The sequence below is a fragment of the Lynx rufus genome, unplaced genomic scaffold (assembly GCF_022079265.1).
Source record: "Lynx rufus isolate CCGP_SWC_20201006 ecotype Redwood Valley unplaced genomic scaffold, mLynRuf1.p SCAF_5, whole genome shotgun sequence".
Lineage (NCBI taxonomy): Eukaryota > Metazoa > Chordata > Mammalia > Carnivora > Felidae > Lynx > Lynx rufus.
This window is the reverse complement of record NW_025814867.1, coordinates 133587596-133608512: the sequence shown is the minus strand read 5'-3', so window position 1 is coordinate 133608512 and position 20917 is coordinate 133587596. Positions and strand designations below refer to the sequence as shown.

Here is a 20917-nt window from a genome sequence, read left to right as displayed (position 1 = left end):
TTGATGCTTAGAGGCAATCACTTTCCCCACAAGAACCAACTAACCTACCAGCAGAGCTACCTTACAATGAAACGGTCTCCAATAACACTGTGTTTTATCATAAAACACACACTCCAAAAGGGATTAATCACTTCAAACCAGGGATGGTGGAAGGTGACAATGGGGTGAGAATAATTTCTTTCTTTTCTTTTTTTTTTCTTTCTTGCTTCATAACATTCAATTAATTTTTTTTCCTTTTAATGTCTGTGATAAAAAGAACTCATTATGACATATGAGTAAGCTGGGAGGAACTGAAATACATTATCATGCTATTAATGGGTAATCTATTATTTGGTGACACAGCTTTCTAACTTCTTTATTCAAATTTTATCAATGAAAATTCACAGTTTTATAATGACAGAAATCTTTGGTAGGCCTGATAATAATGTAAGCTGTGTTAACAGAACTTGATAACGGAGTAAAGATTATTGAGATTGCCAATTTATCAGAAAGGATATTTTAATAATACCAAGAAATAGAAAGTTTTCTAACCAGAAAGTGGAAATCATTGAACTCAACTCCTCCTGGAGGCTCCTCATGGAGCTTCTTGCTCTCCACAACACCACATCACTTATGAGAGCATCACCCTGTAGCTAGGTCACCTTCCTGAACTTTGATTCTAAATCTGCCACTCACCTGCTAAGTGACAATGGGCAGGTTAACTTCTCTATTCGTTCGTATCTTCCTCCATAAAAGAGAGGGAATAGTATTAATTTCTACTTCATAGAATACATATGAGGATTAAATGAGGTAATATGTGTAAAGTATTACTACTTATGGTACTTGTCACATATGTATATGTGTGTGCATTTATATATCACATATATGTGCGTGCACATACATATGTATATATAGTTGCTAAATCAGAGTGTGTAAAATAAAGTAATTGTGTATTTTTGAGGTTGGAAACAAAAACAAAACTATCGCTACAGAAAAAAGGTATGCAGAGTAAAAAAAAAAGATTTCACGCAAATATTTAGGGAGGGGACAAGTATATGAATAAAAAGAGATACTTTGTTAACATTTGTTATATTCATAACAAAGAGCCTATTAAGAGTCTACAATGAGTGTTAATGTCTTTCTCTTTTTCTTTTCCCACCAAATAATGTATTCTTGTTATACTTCATTCATGTTATTAAGGGCTTTTGACACCAAGCCTGTTTGCAGCTCAGAATACTGATGCATCTGGATCATCAGCGTATCCAAGAGAAATGTGTACAAATAGATTTCAAAGACATTTTTTAACATTTTTTTTTCCTGAATCTGGGATAAGGCAAAACATTTTCCATTAAGGTAATATTGTCACAACATTTGAAACCTTGAGAACTCCTTATCTACATATATATTTAAATTTTTTTAATTACTTATCTATGTAGCTACCTAAGTAATTTTATTTTATTTTTTTAATTTTTTTTATGTTTTATTTATTTTTAAGACAGAGACAGAGCATGGTGGGGATGGGGCAGAGAGAGAAGGAGACACAGAATCTGAAGCAGGCTCCAAGCTCTGAGCTGTCAGCACAGAGCCCAAAGCGGGGCTCAAACTCACCAACTGTGAGATCATGACCTGTGCTGAAGTCAGAGGCTCAACTGACTGAGCCACCCAGGCACCCCGCTACCTAAGTAATTTTAAAGATTAAGAAATAACTTATGAATCACATAGCATGGAAGACAGTGATAGAAACAGACAGACCACTAGAAACCAAAGCACCATTTCTTCTGCAGCATTAAAAATGCTTTAGTTTACTGACAGGGACTTTTTGCTCTATGATATTTACATTATGGGACTTCCTTTTTTACTAATCTCTTGATTCTTTAATTATTTTGAGGGTATAAGAAATATGGCAATCTATGCAGTCTTTCTTTGAACAGCACTCAAAGGCGAGACGGCAGATAATACTTGGAGACCTACTGTCTATAATTTTAAATTCAGATTTGACTGTGGAGTCCTTCTACAAGGCAGATTTGCTGATTGCAACAAAACGTGGGTGGCCAATCAGTATGAATGAAAATCTCAATAAGAATACTTTTCAGCTGGCGTGCAGCTAGTCTACTGGAGTTTCCTTAAAAAGATCTAGTGTTGACATTCCAAAGAAATCTTCCTTTAATTTTGGCTTCTTTGTGAGCAGAATACTATCCTGTATTGTATCACGCATCACTGATAGGGATTTATTTTCCCTTAAAATCTGTGGCATCTTATTTTTTGCATTCTATTATGGCTCATTTGTTTAATTTCTTCATTCTTCCTGCTTCTGCATTTATCAAGAACACACAAATGGCATGTAACTTAGCAGTCATTCTTGCCTTATTTCTTTTGTCTAGCCATTGGATCAGCTCATAGCTCGTAACTTCACAAAGCATAATGTAATCATTTATACAGTCTTTTTTTCCCCTTCTCTGTTCCTTTTGTCAGCTCTTTATGTGAATCTGCAGAGTTGGCATTACTTAGCCCTGACTCTGAATTAAACCTATCAGGGACTTGCTTATTTTTTGCTCCCTATTTGAAGCAAAAACAATCATGGTTTTTATGAATCAAAGGACTAATGAGCCCATCTGTCATATTTTGCAAGAATGCCACAGCGAATCACTTTTTCTGACTTTAACTGGCACTGGGAAATTACTACGTGTAAATAGACTCACTGAGATGTCAAAACAAGAGTGCTGCATAAAAGAATTTCCATATAGTTTTCCACAATGTTTGGCTGGACTTCCAGTTTATTAGACATTCGGGAGAACTTTGAGCATCAGAGTTTAAGCAAGATGTTCAGGATTTGAAGGGGGTGAAAGAAAGTGTGAAATAGCTGGAAAATAGAATCTTCTCTCAAGGTAGCAGAGGTTATGATGTTTGGAAATTATTGCTAAGGCAAAGAGAAGGCTAAAGAAGAAATATAGACCTCAGATAACACTATAAACCTATCAGTAAAGAACTTTTAAAATTCTTGCTTTAGAGATAGAAAATACAGTGGCTTTCCATTTGAGAACTTGAACCGAATTCTCTTTCCATTAAAGTATTTAGGCAAACTGAGGCGCCTGGGTGGCTCAGTCAGTTAAGTGTCCGACTCTTGAGATCAGGTCATGATCTCACAGTTTGTGAGATCGAGCCAAGCATGGGGCTCGGTGCTGACAGCATGGAGCCTGCTTGGGATTCTCCCTCTCCCTCTCTGCCCCTCTTTCTCTCTCTCAAATAAACAAATAAGTAAATTTCTTAAAAAATAAATTAAAAAATGATATAAAACATTTAGGCAAACCCTTGATGTCACACTGAAACTATTTCTACTTTAACTAAAGCAGACTTTAGCCTCTCCTTTTTGGTTTACAATACGATGATACTTCAATGAATTTTTTGAGAAAGATGTGGATGGAGATGGAAGTGAGGACAATACCAAATGCAGCTAAGTGATCGTAATGTTCCTGGCATTTCGCTAAACAAATCTGAGCTATAATCTGCGAATATCAAGAAAGAGCTCATTTTACAAAGAATCAAGACCTATGTTTTATGAAGGTGTGTGTCAGTGAGGGATATCAGGGAAGGAGAACCGCTGAGCACTATGAGATAAGGAATATATTTTAGGAATTAGAATCTCCATATTATTTTAGAGAACCCATGGAAGGAAAAATCAGGAAAGACATGGTTGGTAGATCAGAGAAAAGCCACTAACTAGCAAGGAATCATGGACAAGGGCTGGTAAAGTCGATAGAAGACTGTTGCCTCTTTGGGGTGGACAGCTTGTAGATCAGCAGGGCAAGAATCATGGTGAATAAAGTCTGAACCTAAAATGAGATATAAAACCAAATAAGAATGCATGGGAGGAAACCTGGATGCAGGAGGCTCAGTGGAAACCCACACCTGTCATTCGCTGCTTTTCTTACTGTTTCTGAACTTACATGAAGTCTTAACTGACCTGCCTTGGGTGACCTGCAGAGGACCTTGCTCTTCACCTTGGGGCTGCATATGAGCCTGACCCACAACTTAAAGAACCCAAAGGAGCTCTGTGCTCACTATAGCCCCAGGCCAATGAGATGAGCTAGCCGATCAGCAACACGGGAGATCTGCAGTGATGCCCGGAGCCCAGGCACCAGCCTCCTACCTTACTAGCTACTATTTCACAATTCTCTACTAAATCTCACAAGTTTTTCTTGTGGCCAGTCTAGCCCAGAACCATACACAAAAGAACATTTGGAAAATAGAGTTCAGCTAAAATGACACATATGAAACCATTGAGTTTAGGGTTCAGATCCAGACTACCTGAATCTGTTTTCAGAAACTGGTGCTTATCGGCTCTGAGATCTTAGGCTATTTACTTAAATATTCTGTGCCTCAGTTTCCACATCTCCAAAATGGGGACAATATTAGCACTTAACCCAGAGGATTATTGTGAAAATTAAATAAGCAAGTACATGTAAAGTTCCTAGAATTACACATAGCATAGTAAGTGCCCATTACATGTAAGTAATTATCTTTATATGTTTACTTTATGTTACCCTATTTTGTAAATAATCTTATGAAGTAATGCCTTGGGATCTGCTGCTAAATTACATGTTTTTTTTTCTGAGTTGGAGCATACTGCAATATTTAAAAATCACAAGCATGTATGACAAAATATCAACGTGCCAGGGGTCTCACCTTCCTTTTATGCTCTATTAAGGATAATATATTGCTTTCAGCCCTCTACCTGAAGGCAGAAGCACCAATAGTCTGAGAAGTCTTTTGCCCAAAGCTGGTATTGTAATTTTCAGTGGACATAACTGACAGGATGTGTCAACAATAATTTTTCTGAGGGCAATGAAGGTTAAACTTAAAGCAGGCGATGAAATCTACTTACAGTCTCCATGGGACTTAATCCATTATCTTCCTGGGTAAAATTTTATATCAAAAATTCCTACTCAGACCTTAAGCAAAGGAGCAAACCGTTCTATAAATAGAGCAAGGAGAAGTGCATTCAGTAGAATGAGACTACAATTCCCCCCAAAAAGGCATGGAAATTGTCTATTTTTCTTTAATGAAATTGCATAATGATCTTACAAGAAACTTACTGATTTCTGAAATGCCTAAATTAAGAATACTGGGTATAATTGATTAGTGAACCCTAAGAAAGAGAAAATTGTTACCTGGCCAAGGATAAGAAGATCTGGTCTCACAGGAGAACTTTTCTGAGGCTTCCCCTTAACAATTAGGTAATTGTTATGCCCATTATATTGATGAGGAAACTGAAGTTCAGAGAAATTAAGTAACAACTATCCACAGTTTTACAGTTAACAGGAGGCCAAAATTTGAACTAAGTAATAAGACACAAAGTCCATGATTTCAACCTCTATGCAAATTGTCTTCCCTTATACAGTCAGGATATAGCACTGAAAACTGTGACCAGGTCTTGAAAATCAAATTCCAGATTCTTCTGTGCAAAGACTGAGTGTCCATTTGAAATGTTTAATATACGGCATATTTTTATATCATTGTAGGTCACATTAATCCCATGTTAGTGCTGTCTCCCAAGACTAGTATTTATTAGTATTAATATTACTATTAATATCTTCAATATTAACATTTCTTAGTATGTAATGATTTCCAGTATTAGTGCTGTGGTTTTTAACCACATAGTAGTCCTTAGTCAGATATTTAAAATAACAGTTACAAAAAAGAATTTCTGAGTTTCTTCCCAAGCTTACTCTTTGATAATTCTCTGCTTTTATAACTTTAATGTGCATATGAGTAGCCTGGGGATCTTGTTAAGATGAAGATCCTTGGTGAATAATTCTGGAGAGATTCTGCATTTCTAGCAAGTTTGCAGATGATGTTCAGAGACCAAACTTTGAGTGCTGAAGATAGGACCTCTTCACATTCTTTCTAGATACTTCTTGGGGGTGAGAGGGAGGAAGTACATGCATAGGAAACTCTTTGGTTATATATTGCTGGAATTCACTGCAGTGATGTCTCTAATGTGACCAAGACGCAAAGTGAAATCTCCCTGATGAAGGCCACTGGCTGTATTTTCCTCACTGCTCAAGCCTGGCCATGCTACTTATACTTAGGAAATTAAAGATCAAAAGCTTATTTCATTCAGTAGCAAGATGAAATATGCTTGTTACATGTTATGCATCTTGATATAGTATGATGTCATTAAGAATAACAATTATCACTAAATCACACTGCAAATTTTTTTAAGTAATGTATAGGTTTTATCACCTGCAAGGTACTGATAGTGATTAATTTGACCCCCACTAAAACCCATAAATTTTTATTATACCTTCCAAATGTTGAAGATATTTTGTTAACCACATAGAAATAACAAATTCAATTCAATTTGTGTCCTATACAAACACAAAATACCTCCCAGCTCCCGAAGAAAGAAATAAAGAAAAAAGAAATTCCAGTAAAGCTGGATAATGGCGTTAAGGACTGTGTCCCCTCCAAAATTCATATGTGAAAATCCTACCCCCCAATAGCATGTAGAGGTGGAGCCTTTGGGAGATGATTAGATCATTCATTAGGTGCAGCCCTCACAGATGGGATTAGTGTTCCTACAAAAGAGACCACAGAGACCTCTTTTTATTCTTGTACCATGTGAAGATACAATGACAAAATGGCTGTCTGCCACCTGAAAGAGATCCCTAACCATTACCAAATCATGCTGACAGCTGATCTCAGACTTCAGACTCCAGAAATGGAAAAAATAATTTCTGTTGTTTATAAACCACCCACTCTGTGGTATTCTGTTGTAGCGGGCTGGAATTAGACAAATAATGACTTTAGTAATGCTACTTAGTGCTATTCTAATCATAGATGCAGCAATGTTAAAGCTGACTAGCATTGTCTTGTCCAAACCATTCATTGTATAAATGCAGAAACTAACACTTGGAGAATTCAGTAAGTTGTTTAAGGTAAAATTAACAAAATCAAAAAGAGAACATCAGATTTTGACTTCTGGTGGTTAGAAAAGAACATTCCCCCATTTGCATATATGTACCCCCAATGTTACAATACCAGTCACAATAGGCTAGGTTATGCTCCATTAGAAAATGACTCTCAAGTCTCAGAGGCACACAACACAAATGTCTATTTCTTGCCCATATTGCATACCCGCTGTTGTTCAGCTGTGATTCTGCTTCACGTTATCTTCGTTTTGTGACCCAATTTGACAGAACAGCCCTATCTGGGAGATGGCTGTTCCCATTGTAAAGGGAAGAAAAATGAGTTACTTTTACTCACATTTCATTAATCAAGAAAATCACATAAAATGTCAGGATGTATTTTCCACCTGCAGGGAGGAACACTCCAAGGGTCATGGTCAACCTTGATGTCAGTGGAGCAGAGAAGGATACTTTTTCTACCAGGGTAGTAGAAATACTACTTTTAAATGATACAATCTTGTCCAATTACACATGGTACGAACTCCGGTGCTTTTGCATGGATCTAACACTTGCAGCAAATGTTCAGCAAACAGCCCATATTCATGACATCTTCCTTCCCTGTGGCTCCAATTTTAACAGTTTTCTGTTAAAAGAGATGGGTCAAAACCATTCTAAAGTACTTAAATGGGAATATTCTCTCTTGTGGACTAAGAAAACAGCCATAAGTAGCAGCTATACCATTTTAGAGTTAGTAGATTATGGAGCAAAATGATACATAGATCACATCAAAAAGATGAATGGGCAGAAATGGGGGGATGAGAGATGATTGGAGAGGTGCCATGTTCCCTGTGTCAGCAAGGCACAGATAGCGGGCCCCAAAGGTTGGGGACTCAGGAAGGTTGGTTGACTCAGATTTAAGTTATAGCCCAGCCAGCAGATGTGTACAAGTGGATAATTCCACTCTCACAAATATGTGACTACTGTCACCTCTACCTATGTGTACCTACCTATAAAATCTTAATAGCCCTTGCTCAAAATGACATTCGCACTTCAGGTTACCACAACTACAGCAGATAAAAATGACAAGAGATGCAGAAAAGACCACAGGACACTTTTCAGAATAAAGCACTTAACTCCCTTATGTATAATCCACAGAAGCAGGGAACCCTTAGATCCTCTATTTTGAATATGGTCTTCCAGCAAGTATGAAGTGTAAATTAATAGATGAAATGAAACCAGAGGGGTGGGTGTGTTTGGGAGAGAGGGAAAAAAGGTATCATTTCTCTTGTGTTGATTGGTCATGACCAAGAAAACAAATGAGTAACACACTTAGTTGCCTTCTAGCTGAAAAAAGAGACCAGGATGCAAACTGGCTGTTTTACTGACATTGCTAGGCAAAGTCAACATCTCTCAGCAATTCTGCCAAGAAAAGGTAAGTTCCTTAAATTTTTCTAAAAAATTCCATGTGAAATGGGTATAGCATTTTTGACAATTATATTCCAATTAAGTGTGTGTAAATATATGTGTATTTGTTTTTGTGTGAATGTGTATATAATTCTGAGCATGTGTGTACATGTGTGTATGTGCTTCTGTGGATGCCTATACGTGTGAGTATATGCACATGTGTGTGTTTATGGGGGCACAGGCTGAAGTTCTGACTGATAGATAGAGCTGCTTATATATGTGCATATAACAGCATTCTCCTAATTATTTCTCTAATTTGGATCAATTCACATTGAGCAAGATTAGTTCCTGACAATCTATTTGGATCATTTCACTGAAGAGTTCATTTTATTTTCTGGATAAGAAACATCTAAAGGATATAGCCATCTGAAGGGCTTAGGCTCTATTTTTTTACAGGGTTATTGAGCTTGAATGTAATTGAATTGTGAATCTGTTCAGCATAGATACTAGCTCATGTAGTAAGAATCTTAAAATGTTTCAAAAAATAATTGGTAAACTCCTGCCACTGAAAGGAAATTTATTGGCTACTTTAATTGCATGCTTTAATTACACATTTAAATTATATAAGGTTCTGGGATCTCTCCATAAGATCTCTGTTTTTTCTTTATTTCCAGAGATCTCAGTCTAGCTTTCACTGAACCTGCTTATTTTCTTTGGCAGGACTTTTTACATAAGGGAGACAAGAGTAGGATTATGTAAAATGATGGAATGGTTTATCATTGCCTTCTTACCTTCACAAAGTGTAGACTTTTGGATTGAATTTTTAATAACATATTTTTTGGTGAGAAAAGGTAAAAAATTTAAAACCAAAATGTCAAAAAAATCTTGATATTATTTTTTGAAGTGTTTTATATAAAATTTGGCTGAAATGTTACAATTGATGTGATTTCTTTTTGATTACTGTTTGCTCTATGTTCACTCTAAGTTAAAATGGCTACCTCACACATAAACATCAATCTTACAATTAACCAAAATGTAAACTGATGTGGTCATTTTACCATTTTCTTCACAGAGTGTTGATTGGCGTGGTTTCTTTCAAATCAACCTGATATGAAAAGCTTTTGTCTTCAGAGTGAATGTCTTAAAACCTCATTAAAACAACATAACAATTACATAAAATTTGTTCCCAATAGATAAGTATATCTAAGGGGTTAGAAGCATATGTGTTAGAAGGTGGGGTGGGGAACAGTAGACTATCCCCCAAACTGATAAAGTACTTTGAGACCAGACAACAAAGCAGGTGGCTCCATACAGGTGACTCCATACACAGAGTTTTAGTCAGGCTAACTCACTGAGAGGGGAGATTAGGCAGGTGATGATCCAAGCAGCTGCATAGATATTCTCCACAAAGTCCTGACCTCAGTCTACAGATTTTACAGAGTGAGGGGACGTACAGAAGGACACTGTAGTGAGATCAAGATTCACGCATACCTCAAAGGATAATTGAGAACTAATCTTTCATTAGATCTTGCCGCCCAACCTGTTCATCAGGAAGGGGAAAGACTGTGTTCTTTCCCACAGATTCATGAGAGCTCAAGGCAAGCCTCCACCTGTTCCAGCCTTGGCCGGCATTTCTAAGTTATGTTTATTAAAATCTCCAAGGGACTCAGAACACATAACCACAAGAGAGGTCATTGAGTGAACACTAGCAAGATGGAGAGACAAAGATGGAGTCAGTATTGTCAGCATGGCTACACTATGAAATGTATATATTCTTGAATGACTAAGCTTATCATGTTCAATGACAAGAGATAAAGTCAAAAGCTCTAGACGTTTTAAAGCCAAAAGCAAGAGAAAGACATGTTTTTAATGCTTTAGAATACGCTATAGTTTGTCACTTTATCAAAGGATAAATATTCACTTAGTGAAACAACCAATATCATCTCTGCTTTGTCAATGATATAGACAAATCACAGAGAGCCAGGGATACTATTGCAAACCGGGAGATGGCATACTGTCCTCTTAAAACAAATGCCTTATATTAACGGTAAGTACACACATTTCAACTGTCCAAAAGCTCTTTAGGATGACTAAATTCTAATATAGAATATTCTGGAAAGTGAAAGGTTACAAAGGACTGTAAATTATAAGGATTAGGACAATTCTAAAAGAAACTAAGAAAAAAACAAATAGACATTATAGCTTTTTTTTCTTCTAAGATTTTATTTAAATTCAATTTAGTTAACATATAGTATAATATTGGTTTCAGGAGTAGAACCCAGTGATTCATCACTTACATATAACACCCAGTGCTCATCCCAACAAGTACACTCCTTAAAGCCCATCACCCATTTAGTCCATCTCCCCACCCACCTCCCCTCCAGCAACCCTCAGTTTGTTCTCTATAATTAAGAGTTTCATATGGTTTGTCTCCCTCTCTGTCTTTATCTTATTTTATTTTTCCTTCCTTTCCCCTATGTTCATCTGTTTTGTTTCTTAAATTCCACATATGAGTGAAATCATATGGTATCTGTCTTTCTCTGACTGACTTCTCGCTTGGCATAAAACACTCTGGTTCCATCCATGTCATTGCTTATGGCAAGATTTCATTCTTCTTAATGGCTGAGCAATATTCCATTGTGTGTGTAGTGTGTGTGTGTGTGTGTGTGTGTGTGTGTGTGTACCACATCTTCTTTATCCATTCATCAGTCTACATTATATATTAATTAACATTCTATGGCAATCTATTAAGTTCAGAACTAGTACATTCTTACACTGGCATGCTTATTCATGGAAAAGAAAAACATCATTAAAATATTATAATTAAAGAATTTCTGCCTTCAACTAATTAAGTACTTTCTAGAGAAATGACTTTTAACTTTTTTTAAAGTGCATCATGAATTCTATTTGAACTCCTCCTATTTGAACTCCAAAACCCGTAGTTAGGGTTTACTGTAAAAGCAAGGTAAGGAAGTAGTAAGTCAATTAAATAAAACAGATGTTTGTTTTCCTCTGACATAATAGTGCAGATACAAAGGGTCAGGACCTGTGGCTTGACTGTGCTATTCCTAGCAAGTAGCTTCCAACACTGCTACTTTTCCCCATTTTATAGCCTTCAGGAGGAAAGAAGAAAATTCCAGCAAGGCTCCTCAGGGAGATGATCCAGGAGTTACACATATCACTTTCTGCCATAGCCCATCCTCTTGATTTTAATCACATGGCCACTAAACTGAAAGAAGAATGAAAAGGAGCAGCGGTTGCTGGTGGCCCAAGATGAAACTCAGTGAATTTCATCACTAAAAGGGGAAGGAGAGAATGAAAACAGGGAAGGGTTATGTTTATACAAAACTTCTCTTAGTTTTACACACTCTCTCCAAGGATCTAATGTAAAAATTCGAACATACCATAAATTGGTCATGTTTAATTCCTTCTGTCTAACCAACTTCACCAAATTCATGCCTCTGCCATTGACTTTATCATCCTTCACTAATAACTTAACAATAAAGCTATATTCCTAGTTGCTGTGAATTATTATCTTTTTAATATTAATAGTCCTAACTCTTAGCTGCAGAAGCAAGAAACATTCATCAAATACAGAAATGTAGGTGCAATGCTTTACTTAAGCAAAATCTCCCCAAATACCTGGCCACTTTCATCTAGGAACTGACACTCTTAATAATAAGAAAGAGGCAAATAACATTCATATAAAGAACTTCTGCATAGCCTCAGTAAAAAAAAAAAAAAAAAAATACCCAAAGGATTTATTTGGGTGATACAAAAAGGCAGAGTCATAAAAATGAAATGCAAGATTGTACTTGAGAACTTTGAGGCCCAAATCAGGCCAGGAAACTTCAGTTTCCTTAACTAGATAATGTCCTAATTGGATCTTATCTTTATTCTTTCAGTTAGAAAAGAAAAGAAGATGAGCTTCTGGAACTGTTGTAACAACAAGACAATGAAAACTTAGCAAGTTGATGTGGAAAACTTATTCTATGGAAAAAAGTAAAGCCGATCTAATACTTTGGTGATGATAGCAGGGCAATTAGATTAAAAAGCACTGAGAAAATTTGACAAGTAAGCTGACTCTCTTTCAATATCAAAAAATTCTTTTGACCTCCAGGCACTAAGATGATTAAGTTAAAAAGTAACACGGTGAGAAGATAAAGCCTGCCTAAGCTACAGATGTGGCTGGCACAACAATGTAAAATCATGGGGCTGTGAATTGGTTAGGATTCTGGATATTTAAGGGGGGTGCTCTGAAAATGACCTAAACTAGCAGCTGATAAGGAAGAACATGCTGATATTTTTTCAAAGCTCCCTACTAACCAACTAAGATGCTATAAAAAGTGTGGTAACCCCTACCAGGAAAAGCCTATCTCTCCCAGCCTAGTTCATTTTTCTTTCCTGAAATACAGTCTATTTTTGAACACTACCATGAATAGAGTTCCCTCCCTTGGAACAGTTCAGTGCTATACAGTTCAGCATGTTCTGGCATAATACCTTTTATTCAAAAGTTTCATAATCCACTTTACAGACAAAAGTAGATTAGGGAGATCTGCTTGGTGAGAGTGGCTTTCATATGACAAGGTAAGAAGCTGCATGGGGAGCAGGAAGAAAGAATGAAACAGAATTTGCATTAGCAAGGGGGAAGTAAATATGGGCTCCTGTAGTCAGACAAGAGAAGGATAAAAAGAAGCTGCAATGACAATTGAAGGTCAGGGGGAGGTATGAAGGGAGGAAAAGATCTTAGGAAAATTTTTTAAAGGACATTGTCTCACATGGGTGATTTTTAGGTGAATCTCTGAAAGGAATCTGGGAAAGAAAGGCTTTTTAATGTGAAGAGACATAAATCCTTACAGGTAGGAAGGGACCATAAAAATCATCAAGTCACGAAATTTTAGAAATGAAAGTGATTTTAAGATCAGTAATTTTGTTCTGCAGATGAGAAAACTGAAGCTCAGAGAGAGCATTAGTGAAATGCCCACGGTTGTGGAGTGAGGGCCAGTACCTGTACACAAAGGTGGGTCCACTGTCTACACATCTAATGCTGTGTCCATAACATCATGCCACAACCACCTCTGAATGGCAAACATATTTTTTCCCAATTGAAGGAGTGCAGTTTTGCCATTTTAAACAGAATATTCCAGAATGTGACATCTTTAAGCTCGCTCTTTACTATCAATTTGCAAGTAGTGGAGTACTCCAATTCCTACATGACAGGACTGTTAAACGATGTGAGAGATTACTATTAATTAAACAGATTTACAATCCATTTGTGTTCAGTTTTTATGTATCTTTCTTTGGAATAGTATTCAGTTGGGGGCGCCTGGGTGACTCAGTCAGTTAAGCATCTGACTCTTGGTTTCAGCTCGGGTCACCATCTCACTGTGATTTTGAGCCTCACAATGGGCTCCATGCTGACAGCTCAGAGCCTGCTTGGGATTCTCCCTCTCCCTCTCTCTCTCTCTGCCCCTCCCCTGCTCTCTCTCTCTCTCTCTCAAATCAATAAATAAAACGTTTTAAAAAATAGCATTAACCTGAAAATATTGTACATATACGAACTAAGTTATATTGTCTAACTCAGACCTCCCAGAGCCAAAAAGCTTTGAGATAACATCTGAATTAATGTTTTAGGTATCGTGTTAGCTGAGTAAAATTGATATCTTCTCTAAGCCAGAAATTACATCGGATGTGTGGAATCACTATGTTGTGCATCTGAAATTCATGCAGGATTGTGTCAAATATACTTCAATATAAAAAAACTACATTAGATGGACTTTTGCATCAAGTCTGAAGTAGAGCTGAAGCTTAAAACATCCTTCTCTAGAATCTAATTAAATGAGTTATAAACTAATTATGAGCTAGTCAAAAGCAAACTAGCAGCCCCCCCCAAAAGCAAAACAAAACAACAAACAAGTTCATAGCATAAACTTTGTCCAATAACAAGAATATTAAGAGGCTCAACATGGTTCTTTTTTCTTATCATTCGCCTACAAATCTCTTCTTTCCATCAGTATTGCTGAAAAAAACTCGAATAAGTTCTAATTTTTATTAATAAGTTCTAAAATTATTAATTGCAGTTTGCAGGAAAGCAGGTCAGACTGGTCAGTAGACAGCATGAGAAAATATCTCAGGACTAGCAACTCCTAGTGGCCAGCTCAGTGGAGATGAGAGGAAACTACCAGGGCTTGTGATTTCTCAAGGCTACTCACCTACTTGCAGGGAATATTGTGCAGCACAGAAACATCCCACACATTACACATTCGCCCACACAATAAATCCCACATTACTGCATAGGGACCTTAGTACAAAGTGTTTAACAAAATTGCAGGGAGAGAAAGTGATGTGAGTCACCACAGGAAGGCTGCCAGAGCTTAGGCTCCTTCCTCACGAGCCTCCCCTAAGCCCTCAGTTTGGAAAAAAAAAAAAAAAAAAAGGAAAAGCATATAGTATGCATACTTCAAACTGTAGCTCATACAAACACAAGGAGAATTCACCCACTCTCTGGGGGAACCATGGAAAAGAGCAGGGCTGTCTAAATGACGCATGAACCAAATAAGAAGAAATAGTATGGTGGCCATGTAAATATACCACAGAAGGAAGAAAGGGAGAAGGGAGAGGATAGTATGTAAAATATTGCCAAAAAATGAATCTGGAATCAAATTCAGCCAAAGGAAAGGTTTCTATTTGCACTATTTATTATAGAATAAGTTAATATGAAAATAAGTCAAGACACTAAAAACTTCAACAACATAATAAAACACAGAATTAGATTAAAAGAGAAAGATTATAATTAAGAAAACCAATAGCAATCTGAATCAACAATATTACACAAAGAAACAATAAATTAGAAGCAGCAGAGGACAGAAAACACAGAGTTGAACATTGCATATAATTAAAATGTGTAAGGGAGTTATAGGTACTGTAACAATTAGGAGAAAAGTATAGGTATAAAGGAAAGAGAAGAGAATTCAAGACAATTAGACCCCAACCCTAGTAAGACATCTGGTAAATTGAACCAAAAAATTTTTTCAAAACTTTAATAAAGGATGTTAATTTTTAGGGCAAGGGGAAACTGGCAAAGGTATATACACACATTCCAAGAAAACCCCATTCAGAATAATTAATGCCAACTGATTCTCCATTGAACCTCAGGTATGAAAAAATAATTCTGTAAGTATTCATGCAAATGTAAAACATGTCACATACAAAAGTAAGTTACAGGGTTAGCTTTAGACATTTCCACAACTATGTTCTGTGTTAGAAAAACAACATAAGAAAAATATCTTCAGAAATCCAAGACAAAAATAAGCTAGTCATTTGCCCAAGCATATTATCCCTAGAAAAGTATCAGTCAAGTATAAAAGAAAAGAGAAAGGTTTGTCATATACAAAGGAACTCAGGGAATATAGAACCCATCAGCCTGCCCTTCTGAAAAAAAAAAATACAAAAACAAAAACAAGCAAACAAACAGCTGGTTGGTGATGACATACATGTAAACAAAAGATGAATGGAACTGTCGTAAAAGAGGACTAGTTCAATACCCAGGGCTAGAGAAAGCAGAAAAACAGCTACAAGCTTCTGAGAGAAAAACAAGATGCCACCACATTTTATACTGAGACACATTTCTTCTTCAAGTTGTCAAAACAGTAGAAAACAATATTCAGCAAACAAATCTCTGGGATTATAGTACCTAAGGATCCTCACTGAAAAGATATTTAGTAATATTTAAAGGCCTACTCCTACTATCCTTTTTTTTAACCCAAGACGTTTATTAAATAGTCCCCCAACTTTATACAAAGGAAGATCGCTGTCCTCTTGCAATACCTAAAATATGAAGAAGCTTATCAACTAGATATTAGGATAATGTATTAAAATTGTATGGGAATCAAAGAAAAGAAATACAGCAGTCTTGGAGAGAAGCAAATGTGAATTTCTTAAGGTTCTGTCACCTTTGAACCATGAATCACAGGACTAAGCTAAGTGTTAATTGATTTATAACACTGGGCATGTGGGCATGTTTTCAGAGACAAAAATTATCTGCAAAAAACTCCAAAAGTATTCTTGTTGAACAATATATATTTTTTTGTTTTATATTATTTTTTTTTGTTTAACCTAATTCAAGAAATTTGTTTGATAACAACCCAGTCACAGTAAATTATTTAAAGGTGAAAGCTGCCAGGAGTTTCTTACATTGTGCTGAATAGGGAAAGAAAATTTCTATAGTGCTCATGGCCTTAGTCTTTAGAGATCTTTTGCAATTACTACTGCTCTCTAGGACAGCCAGGGTATAAAATCATGTATTTGTTGAGCAAATGCATAGATTATGGTGTGCACCATGAAACTTAACCTTGTGGTCTTTTTGCTTCTATAACATTAAGAAGAGTTTAATTTTCTTAGCTGTCCTATTTTTATCCTTTCATTCATTCCAGACAAAGATAATTATAACCCTCTCATAGAAGTCCCCAAATGTTCAGCATTGGCCCTACCTACGCCATCTCTCATGATCTTCAAGTCTCTTCCTCCTTCATTATTCACCAAACCAGAAACTGTCATTCCCATCACTGAGATGGCCACAATTTTTATATCCTCACTGAAAGCATCATTAAGAATATTAGTAATGCTGGGGCCCTTAGGTGGCTCAGTCAGTTGGGTGTCCAACTCTTGACTGCAGCTCAGGTCATGATCTCACAGTTTGTAAGATCAAGCCCTGTGTGGGGTTCTTTGTGCTGACAGCATGGAGCCTGCTTGGGATGCTCTCTCTCCTTCTCTCTTCCCTCCCCCATACATGCTATTCTCTTTCTCTCTCAAAATAAATAAATAAACTTTTAAAAAAAGAGTATTAGTAATGCTTACCTATCCAAAGCTATATATTCTCTTACTCACCATCCCAAATATATTATACCTATACTTATCTAGATCATTACTTAGCCTTTATGGTTAAATATTTTAAGTGTACATTTAAAATAAATGTTTGCTCTCCCATTGATATTCAAAGACTTAAGTTAACGGGAGCTTTTTTGTAACTTCTGTATTTCTCAAAGTAGGAAGTTCTACACATAAAGTTTCAAAAATTTAATGAGCATTTAATAAAAATGAAAATATCACAGGAACTTCAATCACACACACACACACACACACACACACACACAGTGGTAAAATGCAGAATAGTATTAACTCATATTTCTTAATCATCTAGCTCTGCCATTAATGGTCCATTAATTTGTTTTAAAAATGTTAAGAGAATGAGCACAATACAAATACAATTGAAGCCCTCATGGTTGGTATTCCATTCCTACACTATCCTCCTCTCTTTCCTGCTTAGAAGTTATTACCCTTTAGTTGGAATAAGTCAGAGAATTTTCCTCACTGTCTCACACAGTACACAGCAAGATTATGTTCCTGAGTCAATGGTAGTAAATGGCTTGATTATAGACCCTTTATTGGCTTTATTTTCCCCCTTTTTATTTTCCAGCTCCTCTCATAGAGTTTCCTTTGGTAATCCCCCAAATAAATTTGAGAAATTTATACAAAAATTTTTGCCTCAATTCTGTTTTGTTTGTAGCCAAACTAAAACATTCACAGTAAAAAAAAAAAAAAAGAAAGAAAGAGAAAAGAAAAGAGAAGAAAAAAGAAAAAAAGAAAAGAAAAGATCTAGTATGTGTCTTGATTTTTATTTTGTTTTTGATATCTTTCGCTTCAAAAAAAGCCTCGGGGTTGTTTTTGGCTGTGTATCAGTATTTTATTTTTTTTTTTTACTTTATTTTTTATTTTTTAAAATTTACATCCAAATTAGTTAGTATATAGTGAAGCAATGATTTCAGTAGATTCCTTAATGCCCCTTACCCATTTAGCCCATTCCCCCTCCCACAACCCCTCCAGCAACCCTCAGTTTGTTCTCCATATTTGAATCTCTTTTGTTTTGTCCCCCTGTTTTTATATTATTTTTGTTTGTTTGTTTTTAACTCGTTCAGTGCCCTATTATCAGAAAGACATATTTCAATATTTCGTTCAAATTTTTTTCTACACTTTTTGTGTATATGTAACCTACCTGGAATTTATTTTTCTTTATGATGTGAGATAAAGGTCTATTTTATTTTTCCTGAGAGGGATAAACAACCAACCCAGCATCATTTATTGAATAGAATAGACATCCTTTCCTCACCTATTATTAGTAACTATATTTTTGATCCATGAAGTTTCCATATGTGAATGGAATGTTTGTGGGCTCTTATTCTACCCCACCAAGATGTTTTCTACTCCTGGACCAATATCATACACTCTTTATTATTATAACTCTGTAATGAGTTTTATTATCTTGTACAGTAAATTCCATTTTTATTTTAGTAATTGTTTAAATTTTAAGACATATGATTTCTTCTTTTTCACATTAACCTGTTTGTTCTACTTTAGTCTTTCCTTCATAAATCATTCTCTCTTTTAAAGAAAGCTATTCTCCCACTCATTTATGTGAATGTATTAAGTATAATTAATTAAGTATAATTACTTAAAGAATATAATTTCAGGAGAATTTGTAATATAAATGCCGATTTCATTTCTGAAACCAAGTATATAATTTTTGGTATTCAATCTTATATTTAATCTATTTTACCCTGTGCTTAGAGCAGAGCATGTGAACGTATTGTGCTCTTGTCTCTTCTCTTATATAACAAAGTCCAAAGAACTATAACAAAGTTCTACCTGATTTCTCAAAAGCAATTGCACCTGCATCAGCTGTAATGCAGAAAACAGCAATTTCACTTCCAAATTCTTGGTTCCCCAGATTCATGGGTCCCTCTTCAAACTCCAATTTTATTGAGGGGTCTGGTCTATTATTAGAATCATCTCCTAGGGTAAAAGTAAAATGAACCTCTCCCAACTCTATCAGTAGTATCTCTCACTTCAGCATATTTGAAAGAGTTTAACAATTTACTTAGTATTAATTTAGATAAATTAAAACCAAAAATGTATCCCATGACATGTATTTATTTTTATCTTACTTTTTATCAGCAAGAATTTCAGAGTGCAACATAAAATTATCTTCTTTCAAGAGTACAGAAGAAGAAAGAAAAGTGGTTGATGCTTATTGCAGCCAATTATAATATGCCACAATTTCAGTGCTCAAGCACTGAACCTGACGTAGGACATCCTTATCTCTGGCCAGCTTCACCTGACAGAATGGGAGGCAAACTGGTTTACTTATGAATAGATTTAGGTTTTGTTTATTAATTTTTAATTCTAGACTCATTATTTATTCAAAATGTGGAAGTGTCAGTGATAAACTGTTCTTTAATTATCAGAAAACCATCTTGATTTTCATATAAAGAAAAGGGCTATGGTTGACCTGTTCTCTAACCTGTTCTGTTGTTATAATTAGTGTGTTTCAAAAGATAAAGTTCAAGACAAGTGAGCAATGTCTTCCCCACCCAGAATACTTCTTTAAAATAGAAACAAATGTTTTGTGTTTTTTTCTCTCTCAGCAGCTACTCCCATTCATTGGTAACCACACAAGGCCATAAAGAATAGCCATGTGATGCCTTGTTAAAACAGACTTTGTTTTAAGTTAAATCAGTACTACCTTACATTGCATAACTTCACATGGGTAATATAACAAAGATTACAAAATGTGTTATTATTTCAATAAGAAACATGTATGTGTGTGTGGGGAGGGAGGGAGAAAGAGAGACAGAGATGTACCTACTAATATATGTGTTTGCTTAGCATACACCTATACATAAAAGTTATTTTCAGAATGCCTACACCTACATAAAACAGTAGAAATGCCTTAATAAGGACGTGAGCCAGAGAGTACAAAGTTGATCTGTTAGAAAGTCACCACAAATATCAACTGCATGTGGCTAATTACTAATTGGCCTGCCATGAATTTCCTATTTTTCCTAATAGTTCCGGAAATGATAAAGGGTCCTTTTTGTTTACAACATGCATTTAATTTCATTCACCTCAACAAATGGCCTGTTCAGGTGATTAACGTTTATAACTCTGGCCGTATCTTTACTCATTAATATCTTCTTAAAGATTAACCACCCTTTTTAAGCTGCTCAATGTATAGAGGCATAATGTTGCTAAAGGGTCATGCACAACTCATTTACACCAGCCAGTAACAGTAAGATAGACCTATGTTGTTGCTTTACAAATCTTTGACAACTTGAGAGGTTTTGCTCTTCAGTTGGTGCAGGGGTCTATGTTCTTTCACAGTTCTTAGACTGGCATACTTTCAAAACCCAAAAATGGTGTCAAAAAGAAGTATACCTTCAAGGCACCATTCTCTCAGCACCTATGAGGTCCTGTTTGCAGCTCTCTTTGCCTTACTGGTGGCACTCTGTGCTGGATTATTTGCAGTGTCCTGGCTGGCAATCGAGGGATCAGAAAGAGGTAAGCCCTGTGGCTTTGGCTTAGGAAGAGACTCTCTGATGAATGTGCCCAGGTTAATCTCAGTTATCCCACCAGGATGTCTTATCCGTTTCTGTGCTCTCATGACAAGACACCTATGTCGCATTCAGATGCTTTCGGTATCAAGTTTGGAATTTAATTCAGAATTCAAGCATGAAACTAAGCTTTTTAAAATAAAAGATGTCAAGTAAGTTTGTTTTTTTTTTTTTAGTTTT

General features: G+C 35.9%; 1 protein-coding gene across 1 annotated transcript in view; it reads left to right on the top strand.

Annotated features, from left to right (window-relative positions):
* The first annotated feature begins 20539 nt into the window (after window positions 1–20539).
* TMPRSS15 (transmembrane serine protease 15) overlaps window positions 20540–20917 on the top strand; it is a 121384-nt gene continuing 121006 nt past the window's right edge. Inside the window, exon 1 of the mRNA XM_047100465.1 lies at window positions 20540–20684. Coding sequence (XP_046956421.1) covers window positions 20540–20684 — 145 coding nt within the window. The remainder of the gene's footprint in view (window positions 20685–20917) is intronic.